Source organism: Bos taurus, chromosome 16 (assembly GCF_002263795.3).
Source record: "Bos taurus isolate L1 Dominette 01449 registration number 42190680 breed Hereford chromosome 16, ARS-UCD2.0, whole genome shotgun sequence".
NCBI classification, from domain to species: domain Eukaryota; kingdom Metazoa; phylum Chordata; class Mammalia; order Artiodactyla; family Bovidae; genus Bos; species Bos taurus.
Window position 1 is genome coordinate 56,360,414 of NC_037343.1, and position 26,975 is coordinate 56,387,388.

Here is a 26,975-nt window from a genome sequence, read left to right on the forward strand (position 1 = left end):
GACTGAGCGATTGAACTGAACTGAACTGAATTTAAAAATGATTTCCTCAGTTGCACTAGCCACACTTCCAATGGTCAGTAGCCACGTGTGACTAACATATAGATTCTACACTATTCCCATCATTGCAGAGAGATCTCTTGGACAGCGTGCTTGTAGAGGAAGGGCAGAAGGGGGTTGGGGAAAACTAGCCATCTTGGGCAGAGGGAAGAACAAGTGTGTGGCCCTGATTTGGAATAGCACGAGATGGTTGAAGAACTTGAAAGGAGGCTGGTGTGGCTGGAGCATAGAGGCGGGGAGAGAAAGTGGCATGAGATGATGGGGGCAGGGGGAAAGGTCAGGTCATATAGGACCACCCAGTACCTCAAAGAGGGAGCATGCTATATCTATTAGGAGAAGAATGGAATGAGGTAAGGTCATTCAGGCCACAGTGAGGAGGATAAATGGGAGAGATGACAGGAGTAGAGGGGGAAGATTTGTCAAGTTGGTAGGGAGAGATGGACAAGTGTGGTGGCAATAGGGATGAGAAAAGAGGACATCAGGGCGTGTATTTTGGACGCATCAATGACAGTGTTTGTTGATGGATGAGATGTGGAGCAGGAAGAAAGTGAGGAACCAAGTATGACATCTGTTTCCGACTTGAGCAACATGGACAATTGGGGCATCTTCTGAGCGATAAACAGATTTGAGGAGAAACATTAAGACTTAATGCTTAAGCTTGAGGTACTCATGGGATTTCTTGCTTAATTGAGAGACTTATTTATTGATTCCACAAGTATTTATTGAATGTTTAATACATGCAAGGTGCTGTGGTGGATATGCTCTTGTAGATACAAGTCAGGGACTCAGAATTGCTAGAAACACAGGGGCTCAGAATTGATAGGCACTGGGGAGCTGTGAGCATCTGGCTGGTGTTTAAAGCTATGGAGGGTCTTCCCTGTTGGTCCAGGGTTGAGAATCCACCTTCCAATGCAGGGGATGCAGGTTCGATCCCCAGTCAGGGAATTGAGATTTCATATGCTGGGGGACAGCTACTGAGCACCTCAACTAGAAAGCCCACGTGCCACACCTAGAGAGAAGCCCATGTGCCACAACAAAAGATCCTGCATGCTTCAACGAAGATCCAACATGCTGTGACTAAGACCTGACACAGCCCTAAGTAAATGATTAGAATATTAATAAAGCTGCGGACATGGTGGAGATCACCTGTAGACAGAGAGGAAGAGACGGCACCTCAGGTTCCCCTACATTTTCAGATTGCTGATGGAAATCAGAGAGGAGGAGGCAGTTAAGAGAAACCCAGTGGAGTGTATAGTCATGAAAGCCAAGGGCTGAGAGTGTTTTGAGACAGGGGTAGTGGCTCAGCTCTACCCAATGTTGCTCAAAGGTCGAGCAAGGTGAGGATGACAGGTGTCCATTGAATTTGGCAAGATGAGGTTGTTGGTGACCTAGACTAGCAGTTATAGTGATGTGCTGTAGAAAATGCTAAACTTCACTGAGCTGAGGAGTGAACAGGAGGTGGGGTATACAGGCAGGTTCTCCTGAGAAGTCTGTCGGTTAAGGGGAGCAGAGGGACGGGAGAGCCTAGAGCTTGTTTGTCTGGGAATGACGGGAGATGGGGAGAGACTGATGGCACAGGTGAGAGAGGGCAGATGAAAGGGAGCAAAGTCCTTGAGAAGGTGAAAGGTCTCAAAATTCAGGAGGAAGAGTGTCTAGGTTTTTATCTAGTTTTTTTTTTGTTGTTGTTGTTTCTTTGTTTGTTTACTTTAGGCCAGGCCACACAGCATGTGGGATCCCAGCTCCCTGACCAGGGATCAAACCCACGCCCCCTGAATTGGCAACATAAAGTCTCAACCACTGGACCACCAGGGAAGTCCCCAGAGTCCAAGTTTTAATGCAAAAAAACAGCAGGATCTTGGACAAGTCTTTTCATTTCTCTAGATCTCCCTTCTCCTCCCCTTTTATGAAAGGGAAGAAGTTTGAAAGATGTAACTTCTCAGCTCTCAAATTCTGTGAAACAAAATAGCTATATACCATGGAGATAGCAAAAGAGGTCCCTTCAGCTGCCATTTGGGTCGCTTGTCTTGTTGCTCAGGAGATTTTTAAAAAAATTTTTAAGGGAACTAGAAGGACAAAAAATTTCCATGTCGATAAACTTGGAGAAGATCAAATTCCTTTCAGTTTTAATATAACATTTTTCCAGTGGTTTGTTTCCCCTGGAAAAATGCTTTCAGTGGAATTGTATTGTTAATAAAAGTAACATGAATGGTGATGTGTTCCTTTAGCCCTAAAATTCAGCATTTCCTTTTTAAAAAGAAATTGACAGCCCCCAGAACCTGATGACCGAGCAGGTGACGGAGAACACGGCCACCGTCTCCTGGGCCCCGGTGCAGGCCGTCATCGACAGGTACCTGGTGCGCTACACCTCTGCTGATGGAGACACCAGGGAGGTTCCGGTGGGGAAGGAGCAGAGCAGCACCGTCCTGACAGGCCTGAGGCCGGGCGTGGAGTACACGGTCCACGTGTGGGCGCAGAAGGGGGACCGGGAGAGCAGGAAGGCCGACACCAAGGCCCCGACAGGTACTGTGAGGGGTGGGGGACACGAGCCCTTCACACCCAACAGGAGATTGCCTTCCTCCACATCTAGTCTGAGGAGGGGAGCAGGGAACACAGTGCTGCCCCTGAGGGCGTTCTTCAGAGTGCTTCCCTTTTCACCCTTCCGAGGTAATGCCTTGACAGACAGTTTAGGAAGGGAGTGGTGTGAAGGAGCCTGTGTGGAAGGGGGCCTCCCTCACACCCCTCTTCACCCAGCCCAGCTCCCGGGCTCTCCGTCCTGACCTGAGGACCTGGCTGGGCCTCCGCTCCAGTTTGGGGAAGAGGGAGGCAAGGAGCCCTTTTTGCCTCCATCTCCACGCTGGAGGCAGTGGTGGAGCATCTTCCTTCTCTCACTGTCCCTCTCCAGTTGGCCACCAAAGGGGCCTGGACTGCCTGTATTTTGTGTGCGTGATGAGGCCTCCCAGGGGCCTGACAGGATCACGCAGCCCACCCTGACGTCCTTGGGTCTCTTTGGACAGCCTGGGCAGAGCCTGGCCATCCCCTGTGCGGCCACAGTATTACCATGTGTGGCCACTGGAACGAGAGGTGCCTTGAATGTATTCATTATTTTTATCAGTTACAGTTAATGGACGTTTTTAGTAAAAAAGTAATACACGCTTATAGTGAAAATTTTCAAACTAAACAAAGGTGTGTAGAAAGAAAACTCTCCCACATCCAAGGCTCCCTGATACCCAGGACTTCTCTCCTGGGGTAACCAACATCTTCCTCCTTCCTTCTCCCCCTCCCTTCCTCCATCCCCCATCTCCCCCAACCCCAACCCCCAGTCTCCCTCCCTCTTCCTTTCTCCTCCATTCCTCTCTCTCTCTTTCTTCTTTATCTTCTCTTTGTTTCACTTTCCCCATTAAAAAAATTTTTTTTTTGGCTGCGCTGTGCAGTGTGTGAGATCTTAGTTCCCTGACCAGGGATCAAACCTGCACCCCTTGTAGTGGAAGCTCAGAGTCTTAACCACCGAATCACCAGAGAAGCCCCTTCCCCATTTTTAAAGACAAAAATATTTCATCTTTCTACTTCATAGAAATGTAGAAATAACTAAGACAGACATCTCAGGTTCATAACCTGGGGATGGGTGGGCAAAGGGGTGGCAGAAGCCAGCTCAAGATATTTCCATAGTTAAGGTTTTCCTTTGATTTTGAAACCAGGAAATTCAGTTTTCCCGCGTGATGGATGGAATAAAATCCAGACCAGATGTTATGCTTTAGAAAGCCACACCACGCTGATATTACAGAAACTCAAAATTTGTCAAAACATCCTAATTCGAAACAACAGCTGCGTGATTTCTATTAAAATACTGCATTTCAGTTCTCAGCTGAAATGCTACTGGGTAGAAAATAGCCTGGAGACATCTTTTTTGGAAACTTCTAAATTAAAATCACCCTCTATGATAATGATTTTTCAAAATGGAAATTTCCATTCATATCTTGTTTGCTTAAAAAAAAGTGAGCTGTCTGACCAATTACTGTGGTGTTGACTAGAATTTTTGCTGAGATGTAGTCTTCACGCTTTCCCTCTGGTGTTTGAGTGCAGAAGTGCATGGGGATGAGAAGACATCTCTGCTTTTCCTCCATCTCCACTGCCCTGTCTCCCTTTGTCTCCTCCTTTGTACAAGCATCTCCCCTGCTTCCCCATTTTGTACGGGGTATGCCTCTAAGGCTGCACGCTTAGTTACCTAAGACACAGAGCTTTATATTTCTGTACCAACTTAATTTCTATTATAAGTTCCCGTTCTGTTTGTTAGTTGGAAATCTCAGTAAATTTAGAGTCATGCTCCTCCCTCAGGGCTGAGAGTGAAGTCTCAGGTGATTTTCCAAGGCCAGGCATGGGGTCCCATCTGGTTTTTCGGTCATCTTTCTGGGCAGGTGTTTTTACTGAGTGCCCCTGGTTTCTGTATGCAGGGGCCTTTCAGATCTGTTTGCCTCTGCTACTCCCAAACTCAGAGTGCCATTTACCACATCATATATATATATATATATGGGTCTTAGCATTGGGTCTTCGTTCTTCCTTGCCACTTTGGGAGCCCTGCCATCTCCAGGACTTTGCTGACCGAAGTTGCTCATACTCACCACTCTCTGCGGCTTCCCTGGTGGCTCAGTTAGTAAAGTATCTGCCTGCAGTACAGGAGACCTGGGCTTGATCCCTGTGTCAGGAAGAACCCCTGGAGAAGGAAATGGCAACCCACTCCAGTATTCTTGCCTGGAGAATCCCATCCCATGGACAGAGGTGCCTGGTGGGCTACAGTTTATGGGGTCACAAGAGTCAGACATGACTGAGTGACTAAACCATCACCACCACCACTCTCTGCAGATCTGCTGGGGAAGTGGGAGCCCAGGTTCACTCCCTCTGAAACTCACCCCTTAACCCTCTTGTCCTCCATGGGTTTATACTTTTAGAAAAATAGATCCTAAAGACCTTATGGCAAAGAGGAATGGAGCCTGCTACTTGCTTGATAGGAAGAAGAAAATGGGAGTGTGTAGGTAGAGAATATAAGCGGAAATCTCAAAAATTACCTCTTCTCATTACCTTAGTAATAATAATTACTTGATGTTTTATATACAGACATTGACCCTCCCCAAAACCTTCATCCTTCTGCTGTAACCCAGTCCGGTGGGGTATTGACCTGGACACCCCCCTCTGCCGAGATCGATGGCTATATTCTGACCTACCAGTTCCCAGACGGCACTGTCAAGGTACCAGACACTTGCCTTTTCTCTTCTGCCCCAGCCTCCATGTACAGCAACTCACTGGGGCCGACCAATAGCTGGTCCATGGCAACCTTCTTATGAACGTGTTGATCCCTACTGATCACTTGCTGTATGCAAGGGAGAATGCTAAACGTGGTCATTTGTGAACAGTGTACGTGTGGTCTCATTTTATGGGACTAACCTTCGTGCCTGCTCCTTCCTAGCTGCCTGTCACATATCTGCTGGCCACACATCTGTCCCGTGTTACTTCCCCAGTAAATGTTAGCTCCACGAGGACAAGGAATTTTTGTCTGCTTTGCCTCGCCTTGTGTCTGAAGTGTTTGGAACTTAGCACATGGTTGGTGTTCAATAAATATTTATTCAATGAATTTGATTAACCTTATTTCAAGAGTTATACCTCTCACCTGGAATTAGAAAGCCAGCATATTTTTGTGACTTGTCCCAGTGGAAAGTTATTATTCTCTTTCCTTGAAAGAAAAAAGGGAGGAAGGAAAAAAGGAAGGGCACCTTGATATATTCATTATCTCAGTGGTAAAGCTGCCACTATAAGCCTAGGGAGAAAGGTTATTGAAAACCCAGCTATCTCCCTGCCTCAGAGATCAGTGGCCAGCTTCACCTTGCCCATTACTTTCTCAGCTTGGTGTTGCTAGCCTGTTGCTGCCCGTAGTGGCTGTTGTTGGTGCCCCAGCTTGTATCTGGAGGGCAGGAGACCTCATGTGTACTCCCCTTGAGGTTGCTGCCCTGGTGGCAGTTTGAGGTGCTGGTTCCCAGCTAGACCTCCCAGAAGTGCTGAATCTCCATGGCACAGCCCTAAAGAGAAGCGGCTGGAACCTACTGGGATTCTGGGTTACTACTGAGCTCTCAAAAAGACAAAACTCTGCCCTCCCAAGGAGCTTCTGTCATTAGCACCAGGGAGTGCTGTTGACACCAAGGTGCTGCGGGTGATGAGTGAATGTCTGCTGTCTTCTTTGTTTGCTAGGAGGTGCAGCTTGGAAGAGGGGACCAGAGGTTTGAGTTGCAAGGCCTTGAGCAGGGTGTCACCCTGCCTGTCTCCTTGGTTGCCTTTAAGGGTGATCGCCGGAGCAGGAGTGTATCTACAAACCTTTCCACAGGTAATGTGACCTCATGCACTCTGAATTAGACTGCAGTGCAGGACAAGCATGGGACAAGCCAGAAAATGTGTCCAAGGAAGAGCGAGTGGCGACAGGGCTCTGGATTTCTCTAGACAAGGGGAAATGGAAGTGGGGTTATGAATTCAGAAGAAATCCATCCCATGGTAAAGAGATGAAGGAAGGGAGTGAAGTGGAGTATTGTCTGGTGGAGGGGAAGAGGTGGGGCTTTGGTCAGAGGAGGAAGTGATATGAACTTGACCTTATTTGGTGGCACCAGTGGTAAAGAACCCCCCTGCCAATGCAGGAGACGTAAGAGATGTGAGTTCAGTCTCTGGGTTGGAAAGATCTACTGGAGGAGGACATGGCCAACCCACTCCAGTATTCTTGCCTGGGGAATCCCACAGACAGAGGAGCCTGGCAGCTTGCGGTGCATAGGGTCACAGAATTGGACACTGAAGTAATTTAGCACACACTAGTACATTTGAGGGGTTTGATGAGAGCAGGGTGAGTGAGAAAAATAAGATGTGAGTGAAGAGTTGGAAGATACAAAATAGTAGGAGGTTCCAAAATAATTTCTAAACAAAATAAATGATCTTAAAATACGGGACTAGCCCCACTCCCCTCCTCCCATGCCTTTCTCCTAACAATGCTGTCCTTCTGCTTGGTTCCAGTTGGTGCCCGTTTTCCACACCCTTCGGACTGCAGTCAAGTTCAGCAGAACAGTAACGCCGCCAGTGGCCTCTACACCATCTACCTGCATGGGGATGCCAGCCGGTCCCTGCAGGTGTACTGTGACATGGACACAGATGGAGGCGGCTGGATTGTGAGTCACACAGAGCCCTGGGCAGCTCTATTTCTTCTTCATCCATGGGAGAGAGACGCTTTGGTACCTTGCAGCTATTTTCAGAGAACAGAGAACTGTAAGAACAGAGCCTGAGGTACTTGATTCCTGGGATAGAGCAGGCTTGATTACATTCAGGCTGATGTTTGGGAAGGCTTGTGGGTTTATCACCATCTATTAATACTAATGGCCTCTTTACATCAGTTGCCTACATTTTACTCTCTGCAAAGCACACTCATAAACATGACCTTCACATATAAGCTATAGAATGAGAGAGATTATTGCTCATACTTTATAGATGGGTAGATTGAAGCCCAAAAGGAGAAGTGCTCTGACCAAGTCACATGTCATTCAGTTGATCAGTCATGTCCGACTCTTTGTGACCCCATGGATTACAGCATGCCAGGCTTCCCTGTCCTTCACCATCCTCTGGAGTTTGCTCAAACTCATGTCTACTGAGTCGGTCACATGAGTTAATAACAAAGTTGGGACCAGATTCTAGGACTCCAGCCTCCTGGGTCACTGGTTTTCCCAGTGGGTCATCTCAGGTCACCCAAGATGGAAACACACGGCCTCTTTGGGGGCTCAGTCCTCTGAATTTTGGAGCCTGTTGTCCAAGCTCTGCATCCTGGCTCCACAGTACAGAAGCAGGGCCTTTGGAACTTTGATACGAAAGGCTAAACCCTGAAAGAGGGAAACTTGCAATGTTCTGATCATCTCACATCTGTGTGGAGGTTTTATTTTCTGTGGGCCATTAAACCGCATGGTACCTTCTTTGATTGCATCTGCTGATCCAATTATATGATGAGCTGCTTTTGAGACTTTCAATCTGATCTTTCCACTTCTCCTTACCACCTTCTCCCTGTGCCTGAACAGTGAGAGGCTCTCACTGCTCCAAACCAGCCTGCAGCCTGACCCACTGTGCTTCCACCACTTGCTGTGGGAAGGAGAAAGCATGATCTCATAGAGCTCAGACTATATTCCTTTACACATTCGTTCAGGGCCTGTGGAACCAAAGACACTCGAGCAGCCACAGATAAAATGATACCATCTGATAAGCAGCAAAGAGGAAAACTTATTATCCACACAGCTGCATCTGATGGCCCAAAGGCAGAAATGGATCAGATGGGGGACATTCTTGATTGATTTGTAAAAATAATAGAACCGAGTGTCACATGGAGGCCATCTACCTGACTAGACTCATAGGGCTGCACCTGCTGTTCTCCTCAGCACCACTGTACCTCTGCGCTTCTGTCCCTTCAAGCTTGAAGCCAGTTCCCTGCCTTTGTCCCTGTAGTCACCCATTGGCAGGATGTCTGTACTGTCCAGTGTGGTCTTTTTGTTGTTTCTTTGTTTGCTTTCGGGGGTGGACGGTGGTGTGCTGCATGGCATATGGGATCTTAGTTCCCCAATAAGGGATGGACCCCATGCTTCTGGCTTTGGAAGTGCAGTATCCTGACCAATGGACCTCCAAGGAAGTCCCTGTTGATGTGGCCTTCTTGAAAGCCAGCCTCACCCAGGCAAAGAGATGTGTGTCTGGGACAATTTTTTGAAAGAGACCTGTTGCTAGTCTGTCTGCCTGGGAGTATCCATGATTCTTTTCCACTAATATTTATTGAGTGCCTACTATGTGTCACGTACTGTTCTATATACTTAGGAACCAGCAGTGGACCAAATAGACAAAAATCCCTGACCTCAAGGAGCTTGCCTTTTACATCTTGCCCACACAAGTGACCTTTGCCAGAACACAGAGGTCAGTTCCAGAAATAACTCTGGGTTCCCACCAATGCCAGTGCCCCATCCCCTCCCTAGTCTTGTTTTCTCACCCAGGTTCCTGAAGATACTACATGAACTGAGACTCTATAGGGTTCTCCTCGAAGCCACTACACTCCAGAAAATATGTGGAGTCCTGCAAACCTCTCCACTGAATCTTTTACTGGCAATTTCCATGTTTTGGGGTGTTCAAAAGTCTTCTGTCACTGAAAGATGATCATAGTATATTATCCTTATAAACTGAGCTTCTCAAATCCTTTTAAGGAAATTCTTCTCCACTCAGGCAGCAAGAACACAATTTGATTAACTTGGGTTAGCCAGAACTCTGCCCTGAGGTAACTGAGGCTACGGGTGGGAAGCTGGAATGGAGACTATTAAGGAACGCTTAAGTGTCTCAAATATTTCCATTTCTGTTTCCCATCTTGCAAGTCCTAAGAACTACATGAGAGGCTCTTTCCACAGGCATCTAAGTGAGATTTTCATTTTTTCCTCCTGATTTAGTCATTTAGGACTGAAAGTTCTAGAGTACAACAAAGCTCTGTTGTTAGAATCAGACAAAGATTTTTTTCTCCTTTGAGATTTATTTGGCAAGGGGTTTCTGTTATCCCAAATAGTTCATTATAAGGTATTTTCACCTCATAGAAGGGAATGGACTAGATTCTCAGTGAGTCAATTAAGGCTGCCTTATCAAGATGTACAAATGATCCCTGTGGGTCAGTTCATTTGAAATCTGACATTATAAAATGCAAGCTAACACATTTACTGAGATATAATAATCACTCATTATATCTGTATGAGCCAGACTCTGGCCTTTATGATTTATCATGATTCATGACCATGCTGAAGCCTTGATTTAAGATAATGACAAATAAGCTATTAACATCTTGATCTCATAGTTTAGAGAAGTGAGGCTAGTCAAGGCTAACTGACTTGCCCAAGGAGACAGCTAGTAAGTGTAGAGCTGGGTCTATAGTGATGCAAAGAGCATCAGAACCTTTTTTTTTTTTTTTCCAATTTCTCTAGCCACACTGAAGCATTAGTAAAATAAACAAATAAACAAACAAAAAAATACTTTGGCACTATGTTCATTGATTGGCGATAGAGACCAAATGCCTTTGTAAAGCCTCTGTCCTAGGAGAGTGGGATCAGATTTGAGCCTGACCTTACACGGGAACTAACTACATTAGTGGGAATAGAATTTGGTGCAGTGTGTATGGAACCAAATAGTGATGCCCTAGGATTTCATTGTTCATGATCCAGGAGTCCCAGGTGCCATAATAGGAAATGAACAGCCCCAGAATCTTAAGGCATGCTCTTTAAACAGTAGACTCCACATAGCTGGTGTTTTCAGACTTCCTCAGGGAGAGATGAGGCAGTCTTTTATCTTTGCATCAGCCACTGAATAGTTGGCTGTGTGACTCTATTTGATTTTCTACACTTTCTCATCTGTAAAATGGCATTGTATATTCTTGCCCTGGAGTCAGCCTTTAAAAATGCTCAACGAGCACTTGTTACATAGATCAGTGAGTGAAAAGAGAAATCAAGGAAGCCAGGGAAGGAAGGTGGTGTCTCTACAAGATGGACACATAAGAAGAGGGGAGAGGGAACAACAGTGTTAGTGAGTGTTAGTGCAGTTGTTCACCGTGAGCATCCCTAAGTTCTGCTCGCAGCTCTCTACCCTTCACACACCCTGTCTCACGAGTCCTCCTAGCACCTCTAGGGGCAGACACCTCCTTCCCGCTTCCAACCCTGTTGGACAACAAGTCGACTGATGCTCAGGAACAGAAATGACTGAGTCACCAACCCCCTGCCAGGACCCCCACCCTTCATTCAGTGCCCCCCAGGCCAGCAGACAGGGACTGATGCTTCAGGAGTTGGCGGTGAGCTCTGGGCACTGTTGTGGGCAACCTGCTCTCTCCTCCGTCCCTGTGTCTTCCCAGAGAAAAATGTATCAAGAATGCTCAAATATTAGGAGGTCTACCTCATCAAATTCCAGATGAAGTGGTTGACTTCAAGGCACATGGTAGAAAAGAGGGGGACTGGATTTTGTGTTGGGGCTTCTGCTCTTGAAGGAGCGCAAAGGACAGAAGGTGGAGAGGAAGATGCCACTCCATTCCTAGGGAGTTCCAGACTCCTGTGTGGGGTTAGCTAGGGTGGCGTCTAGCTTGGCTGCCAAGGCCAGGAGGAATTAGAAGTGCAAAAGCATACATAGGTGTCTTTAGCCTTTAGATGCTTTTTAGATTTACTTCATAAAAAAGAATTGAGTGATTCTGACCAGCACTGCCTCCCTTCCCCAGATGGAGGGATTTTTGAAAAGAAAGCAGCCCATACTCGCATGAAACAGCCCCAACTGTGTCTCTGTGTTGTCCCTTCTCACTCACTCTTCAGCTGAAACTGGTTGGCTTTCTGCCCTCATCACTCACTAGCACAGCCTTCACTCAAGTCACCGGTGCTTCCGTGTCACCAGAGTCTGTGGGCAGTTTGGGCATCACGCTCCCTGACTTCTCACCAGCATGTGACACTGTCGGGCACACTTTCCTCTGGTGGCCTTTCTGATTCCACATTTTCCCGGTTGTCCTTCATATCACCAGCTGCTCCTCGTTCTCCTCCATGAGCTCATCCTGTGGTGTGTGGCTCTTATATCTTGGGATCCACAAGGCTTCATTCTAGGCCACTTGCTCCTTTCAGTCCTGTTTTTTATCTCATCCTTCCAATGGCTTCATCTCCCTCTCTGTGTCCTGATGGCTTTCCATGTTAGGATGGAATGGGCTAAGCCGTAGTAGCAAACTAACACCTAATTCCAGTGATTTAACCCATAAAAGGCTTTTTTTCTGACGTGTGCAAAGTCACTACTAAGTGGTGACTCAGGGATTCAGGCTGATTCCAGCTCATGGTTCTGCCCTCTTGACATGTGGCCTTCACCATGGCACCATGGCCTGGGGCAATGGGGGAGAGTGGGGAGACCCCCACCCCACACCCTGTGCCCCCGCTTTTAGTCCTGTAGCTGGAACAAGTCACACGGTTCCAACTTAACTGCAAGAAAGGCTAAAACAAAAAGTCTCTTTGTGTCCTGGAGGAGAGGAGAGTGAAATTGGACTTGGTGAGTGCCAGCACTATCTCAGACACGTGCTCACCTTCTAAGTCCAGCCTGGCCCTCTCCTGAGAGCTCTGGCCCTTACATTCAGCAGCTCCTATGGCACCTTCATTCACCAGGATACCTCAGAAGCCACTCACACTCTCTAGGTCCCCAAATGAGCGAAGTTGCCCCCATGGAAACTGTCCTGTCTCAGAGCCCCTTTCTCAGCAATCGACAGAGTGAATTCCCATCAGCACTGGGAGCCCAGAACTCAAAAGGCAGTCTTGACGTCCTCCTCTCTCTTGGTTCCACTTCGGTCCATCACCACCCCCGTCAGTTTCACCTCCTGGCCACTTCTGTCCATCTTCAGGGCAGCCCCCAGCGTGCCATGCTGTCCTCTCTCATTCAGCCACGTCTGTCCACGTGTGTCAGAGAGAAACACCAGTCTCCCTTTTCAGGTCTTCCAGAGGAGGAACACCGGGCAGCTGGATTTCTTCAAGCGCTGGCGGACCTACGTGGAAGGCTTCGGCGACCCCATGAAGGAGTTCTGGCTTGGTATGATCTTTGAGCATTCCTGAAGGCTGGGGTGTGGAGGGGAGATTCCTCCCTAAGAAGCTGATCAGGCATCTTGAGGGAGCTCCCCACATTCAGGAAGGGCTCCAGGTGACGGGGGCACTGAGGAAGCTGCCCACCAGGGTGTTGGTGGGGCCAGGTCACTGGGAAGGTTCTCGTGTGCACTGAGTGTGTGGGAGGGTGGGACTGCCACACGTGGGCTTTCTCCTGCATCTAGCCCCATACAATCTCCCTGCAGCCTGAACTTCTCAGAAGCCACAGGAGGAGAGCAGTTATTGATTGATTGGGATTCTGGGCTCTCCCTGGGAAGTCACACAGGTTCCCTGGAATTCTGTGAGGAATGCCAGTCACTGTGGCATTGTTTTCTCCCTTTTCCTTCTGCTCTTTTCTGGAGCAGATGTTCGTGGAGAATGAAATAGCCAGAAGCATCAATTGGGAAATGAAGAATTAGAAACTCATCACGTTGATTTGCAGCATCTGATAGAGTAGATGAGTTTTGTGGTTTGCTTGGTTCAAAAATCCCATCAGTGACCTTGGAGTCAGTGGTTGATCTCCTCTCCCGCTTGGTGAGATAAGTGGATGATAAGTAGGAATGCTCCTGCTTGAGAGAGAAGGAGTCAGTGGGGGTAGATTCATCCCATGATTACCTACCCTCCACCCCCGCTCCCTCCCAGAGGGCACGGTTTCCACACTCAGAAGCATGACTGTGCCAAAGACATAATGGGTTGAGAAAACAGGCACCCCCTCCCCCAGAAGAGAAGGAATAGGGAAAACCCTCCCATTATCACAGGAGGAAAAGGCCAAGGCACCTTTGGGGGACTGAAAGTCTCCGATGCAAACGGTGGGTGCTCACACACACAGGGTAGTTGGTTACCAGAATTCTGTTCCTTGTTCTTAGGACTTGACAAGCTACACAACCTCACCATGGGCACGCCCACCCGCTATGAGGTGAGAGTGGACTTACAGACTGCCAACGAATCTGCCTATGCCGTGTACGACTCCTTCCAGGTGGCCTCCAGCAAGGAGCGGTACAGGCTCACAGTCGGGAAATACAGAGGCACGGCAGGTAAGACAAAATGTGTCCTTCCTGCTGGGGTCTCCTGCCTGGTGCGTCTTGAGGCTGGGTCGGCCACCTGCTGTAGACTTGGGGGACGGAATATTGTTTTACAAAGGTGAATTGTCCTCATTGAACAGCTGAGGTCCTGCTCCCTGTAGGGGGTTAAACAGAATCATCAAAGCAATCTTTGACCATAAAATCAGAACTTCTGTATGTTACACACTGATCCCCTACCAGTAAAATTCTTCCTCTTCTACTGCTCCAATTCAGGCTGCTGTACATTAGCTGATGAACCCACATTCTGAGAGATTTCACGGTGTCTGCCCACCTCTTATTAGGCTTCAGCAGTGTGGCTGCCACTCTTGCACAGCGGTGCCTGTGTGTGTGTGTTATTTAAATTGATTGTGGTACTTTGCCATAAATAAAGACAGAAGAATGAAAGTGCTGATTCACACAATAAGAAGTCTAGGTCTCATTAACTCCACACAACTATGACAACACAGAAATTCACAGTTCGGCTGAAAGGAGGGGAACGGTAGCTGCAATTAGCGTCTCACTGGATTTAAGCCAGTTGGTGGTGTGTTAAGTCGTGAAAGGAAAAGAACAAAATTAAGCAGCTGATGAAATACTGAAATTATGACACTGAGCATTTTCTTTAAGATGCAAGGTGTGGTTATTGTTTTAATACTATACTTTAAACCTATATTTATCGTCTTTAAACCCTAGCAAGTAAGTCTAGTGTTTGACATAGCGTGTTTTTGACTTTGTTGGGGCTATGTAGGAGTGTGTGTGTGTGTGTGTGTGTGTGTGTTAGTCGCTCAGTCGTGTCCAACTCTTTGGGACCCCAGTGACTGTGTCACACCAGGCTTCCCTGTCCTTTACTATCTCCCAGAGTTTGCTCAAACTCATGTCTACTGAGTTGATGATGCCATCCAACCTCTCATCTTGTGTCATCCCCTTCTTCTCCTGACCTCAATCTTTCCCAGCATCAGGGTCTTTTCCAATGGGTTGGCTTTTCGCATCAGGTGGCCAAAGCTTCAGCTTCAGCATCAGTCCTTCCAGTGAATATTCAGGGTTGATATAAAAAACGTGGAAGTCAGGCATAGAAAAAAGCCAGTTAAAATACAATTGGGAAACACAGATGGGTATTTAGTTCAGTCTAAGGATATTAATCGAATGAGAGGGATTACAAGACACCCTTTTGTAAGAGTGAGTGCACTGCCTCTCACCCTCTTCCACCAACTGTAGCTGATCAGATTGCATTCCAGCCAGAGGGGAAGGGGTGTGCACACTGCAGTCTCTCTTAGACCTGTCAATGAAAAACAAGAAAGACATGGAAGTTTTATTCCAGCCAACCCGAGGATTATAACCCGGGTGGCAGTCTTTCAGAAAACTCAGAGGACTGTCTCTCCTGTTAGAGGTCAGAGCACAGTTAGATGAGTTTTTGAGATAGAGGATTATAAGTCTGTCAAATGATGTATCATTGACAGTTTACAAAGTCCAGATCTACACCGCATACAAAGTATTGGATCACAGGTCATGATTCATGGTGGCTCCTTGAGGATATTAAGAGGGAGTATCATTTCCTAAAGAGGTCTGGTTAACACAGATGCGTGGTACACACTAAAGGGGAAGAACGAGGCCCAGATGGGCCCTGTATCTTGCCAGAAAATATGAGCTTTATTTCATCAGACCCGGCCTCCTCCTGTTCTAGCTCAGCCCACATGGTTAAATATCTGGCCATCCCTTTTCTTCCCAGTTCCCTGTTCAGTCCTGACCACAGTGATCAGTCAGCTTTCCTTTTTCGGGCTGAAAAAGCCCAGTCTTCAGAGACTCCACCCATGGCACCTTCTCCAGATAAGATATGGGTTGGGCTGGTTCCCTTTGGCACTTGTGCCCACGTCCCTCCCTGAAGCCACTCCCCTCATGGGCCTTCCACTGGGGACCTCGCTCAAGCCTGCCCTCCCAGGCTACCTCGTCCCCCTCCCTCTAGTATTCAAATGTCCCTTCTCTGAGGTCTATCCTAATCCAGTAAATGACCTGATGCTAATGGGAAAATGAGTGAAAAGGAGTCAACATCTTTGTGAATTACTGTGATTCTCCTCCCGGGGACTGTATTTGCATTTTAACTGCGATTAGGGGCTAATTCCCATTCTAAGGTTGTGCAGGCCAACAAGTGCTGGTCAGTGGAGGATGTATTTTTTAATAGGAAGCCTTGAGAGACTCAGAATTCATGCAGCATTTAGGCAGCGGTCTAATCTTCCCCTGTGTGCTATCATTCTTACTCTTAAATTCTGAATTATAGTGGTGGGGTTAGTGGAGTTTGAGCTTTCCTTATATGTGCTGATTGGTCCCCAAGGAGGATTTTGAAATTTAGCAAGCTTCTGGCTGCTTATGTCCTAGATGATGAGGTACTGGTTAGAGGACATGGCATTCCGGTAGAAAGCGAACATTTGCTATCTCCAGGCATGGGCCAGCTCTCCTTAGAGGACAGGGCATTCCGGTAGAAAGCGAACATTTGCTATCTCCAGGCATGGGCCAGCTCTCCTTAGAGGACATGGCATTCCGGTAGAAAGCGAACATTTGCTATCTCCAGGCATGGGCCAGCTCTCCTTAGAGGACAGGGCATTCCGGTAGAAAGCGAACATTTTGCTATCTCCAGGCATGGGCCAGCTCTCCTTAGAGGACATGGCATTCCGGTAGAAAGCAAACATTTGCTATCTCCAGGCATGGGCCAGCTCTCCTTAGAGGACATGGCATTCCGGTAGAAAGCGAACATTTGCTATCTCCAGGCATGGGCCAGCTCTCCTTAGAGGACATGGCATTCCGGTAGAAAGCGAACATTTGCTATCTCCAGGCATGGGCCAGCTCTCCTTAGAGGACAGGGCATTCCGGTAGAAAGCGAACATTTGCATCTCCAGGCATGGGCCAGCTCTCCTTAGAGGACAGGGCATTCCGGTAGAAAGCGAACATTTTGCATCTCCAGGCATGGGCCAGCTCTCCTTAGAGGACATGGCGTTCCGGTAGAAAGCGAACATTTTGCATCTCCAGGCATGGGCCAGCTCTCCTTAGAGGACAGGGCATTCCGGTAGAAAGCGAACATTTGCATCTCCAGGCATGGGCCAGCTCTCCTTAGAGGACAGGGCATTCCGGTAGAAAGCGAACATTTTGCATCTCCAGGCATGGGCCAGCTCTCCTTAGAGGACAGGGCATTCCGGTAGAAAGCGAACATTTGCTATCTCCAGGCATGGGCCAGCTCTCCTTAGAGGACAGGGCATTCCGGTAGAAAGCGAACATTTGCTATCTCCAGGCATGGGCCAGCTCTCCTTAGAGGACATGGCATTCCGGTAGAAAGCGAACATTTGCTATCTCCAGGCATGGGCCAGCTCTCCTTAGAGGACAGGGCATTCCGGTAGAAAGCGAACATTTTGCTATCTCCAGGCATGGGCCAGCTCTCCTTAGAGGACATGGCATTCCGGTAGAAAGCAAACATTTGCTATCTCCAGGCATGGGCCAGCTCTCCTTAGAGGACAGGGCATTCCGGTAGAAAGCGAACATTTGCTATCTCCAGGCACGGGCCAGCTCTCCTTAGAGGACAGGGCATTCCGGTAGAAAGCGAACATTTGCATCTCCAGGCATGGGCCAGCTCTCCTTAGAGGACAGGGCATTCCGGTAGAAAGCGAACATTTTGCATCTCCAGGCATGGGCCAGCTCTCCTTAGAGGACATGGCGTTCCGGTAGAAAGCGAACATTTTGCATCTCCAGGCATGGGCCAGCTCTCCTTAGAGGACAGGGCATTCCGGTAGAAAGCGAACATTTTGCATCTCCAGGCATGGGCCAGCTCTCCTTAGAGGACAGGGCATTCCGGTAGAAAGCGAACATTTTGCATCTCCAGGCATGGGCCAGCTCTCCTTAGAGGACAGGGCATTCCGGTAGAAAGCGAACATTTTGCATCTCCAGGCATGGGCCAGCTCCCCCCAGCCTTTAACCCTGTTCTTACTCTTTTTGGAACTAGAGATGTACAGCTCTGGTGGGTAAGTGAGGTTTTAGACTATCCCTACTCAGACTGTCCAGGTCGACCCTCAACTTTTGCTTCTACTGAAGTCAAATCAAGAAGCTGCAAAGTAGAGACAGAGACCCAGATGTAGAGAACAGATATATGGACACCAAAGCAGGAGGGAGGGGAGGGATGAACTGGGAGATTGGAATCAACATATCCACACTGTTGATACTATGTATAAAATAGATAACTAAGGAGAACCTGCTGTATAGCTCAGGGAACCCTACTCAGATATATGTGTATGTGTAGCTGATTCACTTTGCTGGAGAGGAGAAACTAACACAACCTTGTAAAGCAGCTATTGTGCTAAATAGGGCTTCCCAGGAGGCGCTGGTGGTAAAGAGCCTGCCTGCCAGTGCAGGAGGCATAAGAGACACGGGTTCGATCCCTGGGTCAGGAAGATCCCCTGGAGAAGGACATGGCAACCCACCAGTATTCTTGCCTGGAGAATCCCATGGACAGAGGAGCCTGGCAGGCTACAGTCCACAGGGTTTCAAAGATTCGGACATGACTGAAGCCTATGTGTTGCTGATTCACTTTGCTGTACAGTTGAAACTAAAACAACATTGTAAAGCAGCTATACCCCAATAAAAATTAATTTTAAAAAAATCCAGCACATTATTCTCCTTGAAGGAAACTCCAGCAAGGTAATGCCAGATCAATTGACTTTCTGATTCTTGGAGTGAGACAGGTAGGACATTCTATGAGCTCTACCTTCAGGATGCCGCTGTTCATTAATTTGGAGATTATATTGAAAACATAAATAGGCAGACATTCAGGGTGGTGCAGAAGGATTTCTGTGGGCTAACTAGCCACTTACAGCTGATTTCAGAGACTTAGAGCTGCTCAAGAAGGGATGGTTCACCCTCTACGGACACTTAGAAATGTGACGAGGAACTCAGCCAGCATTCAGTGGGCTGGGGCCAGGGTTGCCAGATACCCACAGGGAAAAATTGTTCCACCCCAAATGCCAGTGCCTTCCTGGCTTTGAAGTGAATTTTTTAAGTACTGGCATTTAAAGAAGGAAAACATTGTTGACACATGAACAAAAGGGAAAGCTGGAGGTGACACAAATCACACTTTCATCAGCCTATTCTTGGTCTCCGAGTGGAAGATGCTCAAGGTCCAGACACGTGATCCTGCGCCTGCGTGTCATTCACAGGGGATGTGATGCTAACAGCTTCTGGCCCGAGACGGCTTAGCTGCCGGCTCATCTTTCCTATCTCAGGAAGTACGAGAGGAGAAGAGTTGGTTCCAGAGTGGTTTTTATATATATTTATATTTTAAATATTTGTTTATTTTTATTTATTTTGGCTGTACTGGGTCTTCACTGCTGTGCATGGGCTTTCTCTAGTTGTGGCGAGCGGGGGCTACTCTTTAGTTGCAGCACACAGGCTTCTCATTGCGGTGGCCCCTCTCATTGTGGAGCATGGGCTCTAGGGCTTCAGTAGTTGCAGAGCATGGGTTCTGGATCACGGGCTCAGTAGTTGTGGCCCATGGGCTTGGTTGCCCTGCAGCATGTCGGGGCTTTCCGGACCATGGATCGGACCTGTGTCCCTTGCAATGGCAGGCGGATTCTTAACCACTGGGCCCAGTAGGGACCCCCCTGGCCACCCCTCTGCCCCAAGAGATATTTTGATGAGCTGGGTGCTGACCATCTCAGCAGCCCCACCTGGGCTTGGGTTCAGACCTCTTACAGGCTTGCCACTGACTCCTCCCACCCAAGGCCATTACATTAGAAGTGGGGCACTTATCTCTCATCAATGTTTTCTCCTAAAACTCCCAGAGAACCACCATTGACTTTTCTGCTTTATTTTCCTTGGGGAGATAAGCTTAATACATCAGAACACTGTCTTAGCCAGGGCCTGATGACCAAAGAAAAGTTAGTTTTTAATTTATGGGAGCACTCACTATCTACATTTGGAACATTAGTGTGGCTTCAATCTCTGAAGCCAGAAGGTAGGTAATCCATCATGGATTGGGGGTAGGGGCCACTCAGGCCACAACCTGCTTCACCTTTCTTTATCCCAGCGCCCAAGGTTAGATAGCCACAAGGAGATCTTTCAGAAACAGTCTCTGCACAGGTGCTTAGAAAACAGCTCTTGGAACTTACTTGCAAGTTAGGTAAACTGTGCTCGTTAAAAGTGTTACTAAGGGAGCCATTGTGTGGTATTTTGAACTATAGGGAACTATCTGTGGAAAATCTAAGGAGATGAAGAAATGCCTGTGAATGAAGGCACAGTTTGCTCTTCTTTCATTGGAGAAAATTAACGGGGGAAGAGGTTTTGCTGTGTCTCAGAAAAGACCCTGATGCTGGGAAAGATTGAAGGGAGGAGGAGGAAGGGACAACAGAGTGAAATGGTTGGATGGCATCACCGACTCAATGGACACTAGTTTGCACAAGCTCCGGGAGATGGTGATGGACAGGAAGCCTGATGTGCTGCAGTCCATGTGGTCACAAAGTGTTGGACACGACTGAGTGACTGAACAACAAAGGTGGACATGAGGGCTACCCGGGTGGCCTACTGGAATCCACCTACCAGTGCAAGAGACATGGGTTCAATCCCTGGGTTGGGAGGATCCCCTGGAGGAGGAAATGGCAACCCATTCCAATACTCTTGCCTGGAGAATCCCATGGACAGAGGAGCCTGGCAGGCTATATATTGTCCGTCAGGTTGCAAAAGAGCTGGACACGACTTAGCGACTAAACAACACGGTGGACATGAAAGGGCCACCGTCTGAGCTCCCAAATGAGAAAGACAAACTTGGACCTTCCCTTTACACCGTTTTGTCAACTCTTTATGTATCTACCGCAGCCACCCGCAACTGAGAGCAAGGACCGCTGTTGGCATTCCCAGAGCCTGGGCCGTGGCAGGCTGATGTTTCCTGAGTAAATGAATGAGGTTGCAGGACAAAAGTTCTCAAGCTTCAGCTGGCGTCTGAAGGGCTTGTCAAAGCACAGACTGCAGGGTACCGCCCTGGAGTTTCTGGTTCTGTAGGACTGGGGTGGGCCTGAGAACATGAATTTCTAACCAGTTCCCAGGTGATACAGATGCTGCTGGCCCAGGGACTGAACTTTGAGAACCATTGTTGTAGATGGTCAGAGAGAGCTCATTCCTGTTGGCATAATCAAAGCCTGCTGTTGAAGTAAGGAAACCGCAGGTGCATTGGTGGCTCAGAAAGAACCCTGGGCTTGGGGTCTCGGGTCGCAGCTTTGAGTCCTGGCTCTGCTGCCAGTGGACTGAGTGACTGTGGCAAGTCCCTAGAACAAACTCTGTGAGTTTCCTTCCTCATGGGACTAAGAGCTGCCTAACCCACCCCTCAGGCTTGTCAGGAGCATCAGATGAGAATGTACATGTGGAGGTGATCCATAACTTGGAAATCAGATTAAATGGAAGTATTGTTATCACAGGAACGGACTTGACTAAGCTTGGGATTTATATGAGCCCTTATTGCCGTTTATGAGCTGAATTAAAAAGTAAACGTGTAAAAGAATGACAAATGTGATGGGGAAATAGTGAAACACAAGTCAAGTAATTAAGGCAGGTTTCTAGACAGTTTGCAATGAGCACTTAATTGTACCTGTGTGCCCAGAAGGGCTCTAGAAGTTCAGGTGTGTGTGTTAAGAGAGCACGTGGGAGGATTAGGAAGGAGACTCTTCCTCAGGAGTGGGATTGCGCTGGGCTTCGAGGAATGGTGAGGACTTGGACTGACGAAGGGTAGAGAGAAGCAGATAAGCAGAGGCATGGACGATGGACTCATCCACCCTACATATTCAGTGCCTTTGGGGACAGCAGGCTATGAGGTTGTACAGAAGGTACAGCCAAGGTACAAGCCTGCAAAGCCAGGAGGAGTAATTCACTCCTTGTGGGAGGAAGTAGATCTGAGATGATGAAAAAGGATACTTATTAAGCTTCGGAAGAACTGGGAAGCCTGTTGTGTTGACACAGGCCTGGAGAGGTGAGAAGACCCTAGGGTGGCAGCCGTGGGGGACAGGGGTGTATTGGAGTGATCTGCAGAAGGAAGGGCTGAATCATTGATGGGGGAGGCGGGCAATAGGATTGTCAAAGGTGGCTCAGGAGTGTCCAGTCTGGGCCCCTGAGGGGATACTGAAGCAGAGACAGCGGCATGGGACAGGGGTCAGTTGTGTGAGGTCAGTCTGGTACTATGAGGAATGTCGAGGAGTTCGGTTCTGGATGTTTGGATATTTTACTGTGAAGCCTCTAAGTGGAAAAGCTATTCAAGCTATTGGAAAAACAGGCCTGAAGTCTGGGTGACAAGCGAGGAAAGAGAACCTGTTCATTCGTATTGTGTGCTCATCTTGGCGATTTTGAGAAAAGCGTGACTCCTTGTGGCATAACCAACTGCACCCCTGGCATTTTTGTGCCCGGAGGTTTTCCTGCCGGGTCCTCTCTCAGGCCAGAGGAGGATCCCACCCACCTCTGTCACCTCTGCTTGCCCGCAGGGGACGCACTCACTTACCACAACGGATGGAAGTTTACAACCTTTGACCGAGACAACGACATCGCCCTCAGCAACTGTGCCCTGACGCATCACGGCGGCTGGTGGTACAAGAACTGCCACTTGGCCAACCCCAATGGCAGATACGGGGAGACCAAGCACAGTGAGGTAGGTGACAGGTGAACATCTTTTTTGTCCCAGTGAAAGTGTTAGTCACTCAGTTGTGTCCGACGCTTTGCGACCCCCGGGGACTGCAGCCCACCAGGCTCCTCTGTCCATGAAATTCTCCAGGCAAGAATACTGGAGTGGGTTGCTATTTTCTTCTCCAGGAGATCTTCCTAACCCAGGGATCAAACCCGCATTTCTTTCATCTCCTGCATTGGCAGGCAGGTTCTTCACCACTAGCTCCACCCATATTCTGTTTCTGGAGTGACACCCTCCAGCTGGTGTGCTGCCCCTCTCCTTCGGAGGCCAACAGTCAGAGCAGTGCGGCTCCTTCTCCAGGCTCCGTGGCCTTGTGGTCTAGGTCCTTCCTGCCCACCTGCTGCGGCCCCCCGCTCTCTGCATTCCCACCAGTGCTGCGCCCTTCCTCAGTGTCGGGCAGGACTCAGGCCGCCCACTGCTTAACAGAGATGGTATGCATCACACATCATCCTGCTTTACAAATTCACATGTGGACACTCTCTTCGTTAGCTTGAACTGCTGTAAGAAAATAGTAGAGACTAGGGGGCTTAAACAGCAGGCATTCATTTCTCATGGTTCTGGGGGATGCAAAGTCCAAGTTCCCAGCAGATTCAGTTTCTGATGGGAGGTCTTTCTGGCTTGTGGATGGCCGCCTTTTCACTGCGTCCTCACACAGTAGAGGCGGAGAGCGAGCTCGCGAGTGAGCTCTGATCTGTCCTCTTCTCGTAAGAGCACTGATCCTACCATGGGTGACATCATCTAACCCTAGTTACCTCCCGAAGGCTCCACTTGTGAATACCATCACTTGCGAATACCATCACACTGGTGGTTAGGGCTTCATTGTATACATTTTGGGGGGTTGGGAGGGGACACAAACATTTTATCCATAACAGACACATCAGAATTCTATCCAGTTGTTCTTCCAGTTAAAAGTGAAAATTTAAAGTGTTAGTCACTCGGTCGTGTCTGACTCTGTGATCCCAGGTTCCTCTGTCCATGGAATCCTCCATGCCAGAGTACTGGAGTGGGTAGCCATTCCCTTCTCCAAGGGATCTTCCTGACCCAGGAGTCAAACCTGGATCTCCTGCATTGCAGGTAGATTCTTTACCATCTGACTCACCAGGGAAGTCCTTCTTCCAGTTAAACCAGAGCTATTTTTCTCTGTCCTTTGATCATGGGGAACACAGTTTTCTGCTTTAGGTAAGACCCATAGGGTCACATAGAGTTGGAAACGACTGAAGTGACTTAGCGTACACAAACACCCTTGGATCCACTTCACCCTAGAGCCACCCAAAGTCTGCTCAGAGCGTTGTGCTAAACCGGTTTCTCCACTTCAGGAGTGTGAACACAGGCTCCTCACCCCTCCCTTGCTCTAAAACTTTCCTACCAGTGATTTCTCAGACTCTCATGCCCCGAGAACATCATCTTGACTCCTCGCCAGCAACTAGGCATCTCCTGCTTGCTCCCTCACAGCTTCTTGAAAATTGCATCTTTGTTCCTACTCATCATTAATCCATCCCACTTTATGAAATTTCCCCTCCTTGGGCTTCTAATTTCCTACCCTGGATCTTGATCCTAGCCTTCAGGAAGCTACCTCTCCCCAGAACTCACCTTATACCAATATGACTGTAAATATTAATACATCTAAAGTCCAGGTACATTCTATTTCCATTGGTCCTAACCAGACAGTAGGGACTCCCCATCTTTACATGATTTTTCAAAGGGAAGAAGAAGTTTGCACTTAGGGGAGCCAAGGAGGGTGGGCCCATGAATCCTGGAGGCTGCATGTGGACTGAGGGAAGCTGTGATCAGAGATCAGATATTTGAAATGAGCAGCCAGCGTGCCCTAAACCATCCCCATATTTGCTAATAAAAGACATTCATCTGGTTAATGTGCTTTTCACAGTCTGCACAGCATTTAGCTTCTTGTTTATTATTTACCTCACAAATTAAAATACATAAAATTGGTCACTTGGGCTCTTTATTGGCCAGGTTGCAAGGTTATTAAGTGAATTAAATATTATTGTGCTCACCAGTCAAAAGTCATAATGCGAAATTTAGTTTTCAGCAGGCTATTCGTTACCCCAGAGCTAATATCTGTACAGTGTAAATTGAGAATGATTTTACACAATTGGCCAATTAATATGTTTATTTTTGTCTTTAATTTTTTGTAAAGGAAAAGAGTGAAGCAAATCACTCTGAATTTAATCACTGCTGGCCAGGTTGACCCCGTGTTGTCTTTGCAGCTGCTCTGGCTTCACCTGCCTCCTGGGCTTACACCCCCAGCCTCCAACCCCAGGGGGCTTCCCAGTCCTCAGCCTGTCTAACCTCAGCTGCCCAGCAGAGGGCACACACTCCCAGATCCCTCTCTCACTTCCGTTATAAGTATCCCAGTCTCCTTTTCTGTCCCTTGTGCAGAGAGGTGTGGGCTTCACAGGTGGCACAGTGGTGAAGAACCCACTTGCCAATGCAGGAGTCTTGGGTTCGATCCCTGGGTGGGGAAGATCCCCTGGAGAAGGAGATGGCAACCCACTCCAGTATCCTTGCCTGGGAAATCCTGTGGAGAGAGGGGCCTGGTGGACTGCAGTCCATGGGCTTGTGAAAGCCTTGGACACGACTGAGTGACTAAAGAACAACAGAGTAGAGAGGGAGTGCTTTCCCCGGTAGAGAAGCACTCTTTGGTGCCGTAACCCACTCCACTCTCCCAAGTGCCTCTTCTCCTTGGCTTGTTTATTTGTTGGCTTATTTATTTATTTAACATAGGGGGTGAACTGGGAGCCATGGAAGGGACATGAATTCTCCATTCCTTTTGTGGAGTTGAAGATCCGACCTCACGGCTACAGCGGGGAGCATGTCCTGAGCAGAAAGAAGCGAATGCTGGGAGAAAATTCGAGAACGTTCTGACGGTCCCTTTGTCTACATACAGCACAAAAGGAGACCAGCCCAGGGTTGGGGACATCCGTGTAAGCGTCAGGTGGGGTGGGTAGTGATGACTGGCTGATGGAAGTTTGAAGAATGCTCATAGCCCTGGCTTCTGAGATGGCTGGATAACCTGCAGGACAAAGCATGTCACCAAGCTCTCAGTCATGCAGCTTACTTCCCTGTCACCTGCATTTTGCCCACGTATATTGGGGCCCTGAAAATCCATACAAAAGTAGCTGCACAGTGTGTATGGGAGAGACAGCACTGAAGCTGTAAGGTTTTCTGTTCTGTCTTCAGTAACAAATATATGGGGTTAGGGGGAAAAAAAAAGTGAAGAATCATCTAGTACTCCACTAATTGGAAATCTCAAAATTGGTGTGTGTGTGTATATATATGTATATACACATAGTTCTACTAATACAAATCTTCTGTCTAAAAAGAAGCACCAAAGAGGGGTTTCACTTTGATGACAAGGGGCTGATAGCCTGAAACTTACCTTCCATTATCCCTGGATTTGGGGGGACAAAGGCATAAATCTTCCCCTTTTAAAAAAAATTGCCGATGTTATTCAAGGGAACTAGAAGAGACAGAGAGAGAGTTGAATTTTGCTAAGTTCTGACTGGTATCCGGCATGCTGGAAACCCCAGCTATATTACTGCTATTCTGAAGTGCTCCCTACCAGCCATCTGCATAATCACTTTTGTAGATCCACATATGTTGTGAATAAATTCTCACTTATTTCAACCTTAAATAGTTTGACTCTCTTGGTAATTGGGTCCTCCCAAAGACTCTTCTTTGTCACTCCTTCATAACATCAAGTCCTCTGCCTTCCCTCCTCTCCCCTACCGCCTATTCTGTTGGAACCCTGGGTTTTCTGAAAGTGCTCAGTACCAGATGCTTATTGTCTGAATGGACACTTGGCATATTATTATGACACAAGGTCAGATAATTTTGTCTTATTTTCCTATCACTCTGGAAGGTTTTTGTGTAGCAAAGTCAGTAACCATTGAAAAAAGTCAAATTCCTATTCAAGAAAAAAAAATTAAATAAACCACTGATTTAAAAAAATATGCTGTGTGTTATTTTCCCCACATAAGTGCACTTGAATTCTAAATTTAACCTAAGTGCAAGCAAAGGTACAATTTGAGCGTTATAATGGAATTTGGTTGGCCGTGACCTCTTACTGCTGTGATGGTAAATAATGGTATTTGGAACCAGGAGGAGTGAGTGAGTGAGGAGGAAGACAAATACCCTACAAGCTGCAACCCTCCTTCAGGATTGGGAGTCCTTTATTACCTCGGGTTCTCCAGGTTTTAACCTCTGGCCAAATGCGAAGCCATACTTTTGGAATAATGTTTGTCAACCTTTAAAATGTTCAGCATCCCCTTGGCTCCTTTTACACACGCACTGAGCAATAGCCTGGCAACTGCTCAGCCTGATAAAGGGCAGTCTGGATGAAGTATTGTGTAGGTGTTGGGGCTCATAGTTTAAAAACAAGCTTGCACCTTGTTCATTGATTCAAGGAGACTTTAAGGCTCTGCCTGCTTACCAGGCAGCGTGAGGTGAGCTCACAGAGCGGAGCGAGCCAGTTCTTGCTCTGCTGGA

At 47.8% G+C, this 26,975-nt stretch overlaps 1 protein-coding gene across 2 annotated transcripts in view; it reads left to right on the top strand.

Moving 5' to 3' along the window:
• Positions 1 to 26,121, top strand: part of TNN (tenascin N) — a 72,803-nt gene extending 46,682 nt beyond the window's left edge. Inside the window, exons 13-20 of one of the 2 annotated variants that reach the window (XM_010813339.2) lie at positions 2,314 to 2,577; positions 5,167 to 5,297; positions 6,292 to 6,424; positions 7,096 to 7,247; positions 12,573 to 12,669; positions 13,586 to 13,753; positions 22,270 to 22,433; positions 25,212 to 26,121. In XM_010813339.2, the coding sequence (XP_010811641.2) occupies positions 2,314 to 2,577; positions 5,167 to 5,297; positions 6,292 to 6,424; positions 7,096 to 7,247; positions 12,573 to 12,669; positions 13,586 to 13,753; positions 22,270 to 22,433; positions 25,212 to 25,352 (1,250 nt within the window). In that variant the 3' untranslated portion in view covers positions 25,353 to 26,121. The remainder of the gene's footprint in view (positions 1 to 2,313; positions 2,578 to 5,166; positions 5,298 to 6,291; positions 6,425 to 7,095; positions 7,248 to 12,572; positions 12,670 to 13,585; positions 13,754 to 22,269; positions 22,434 to 25,211) is intronic. The other variant, NM_001205841.3, reaches the window with a different exon arrangement.
• Positions 26,122 to 26,975: the final 854 nt, after the last annotated feature.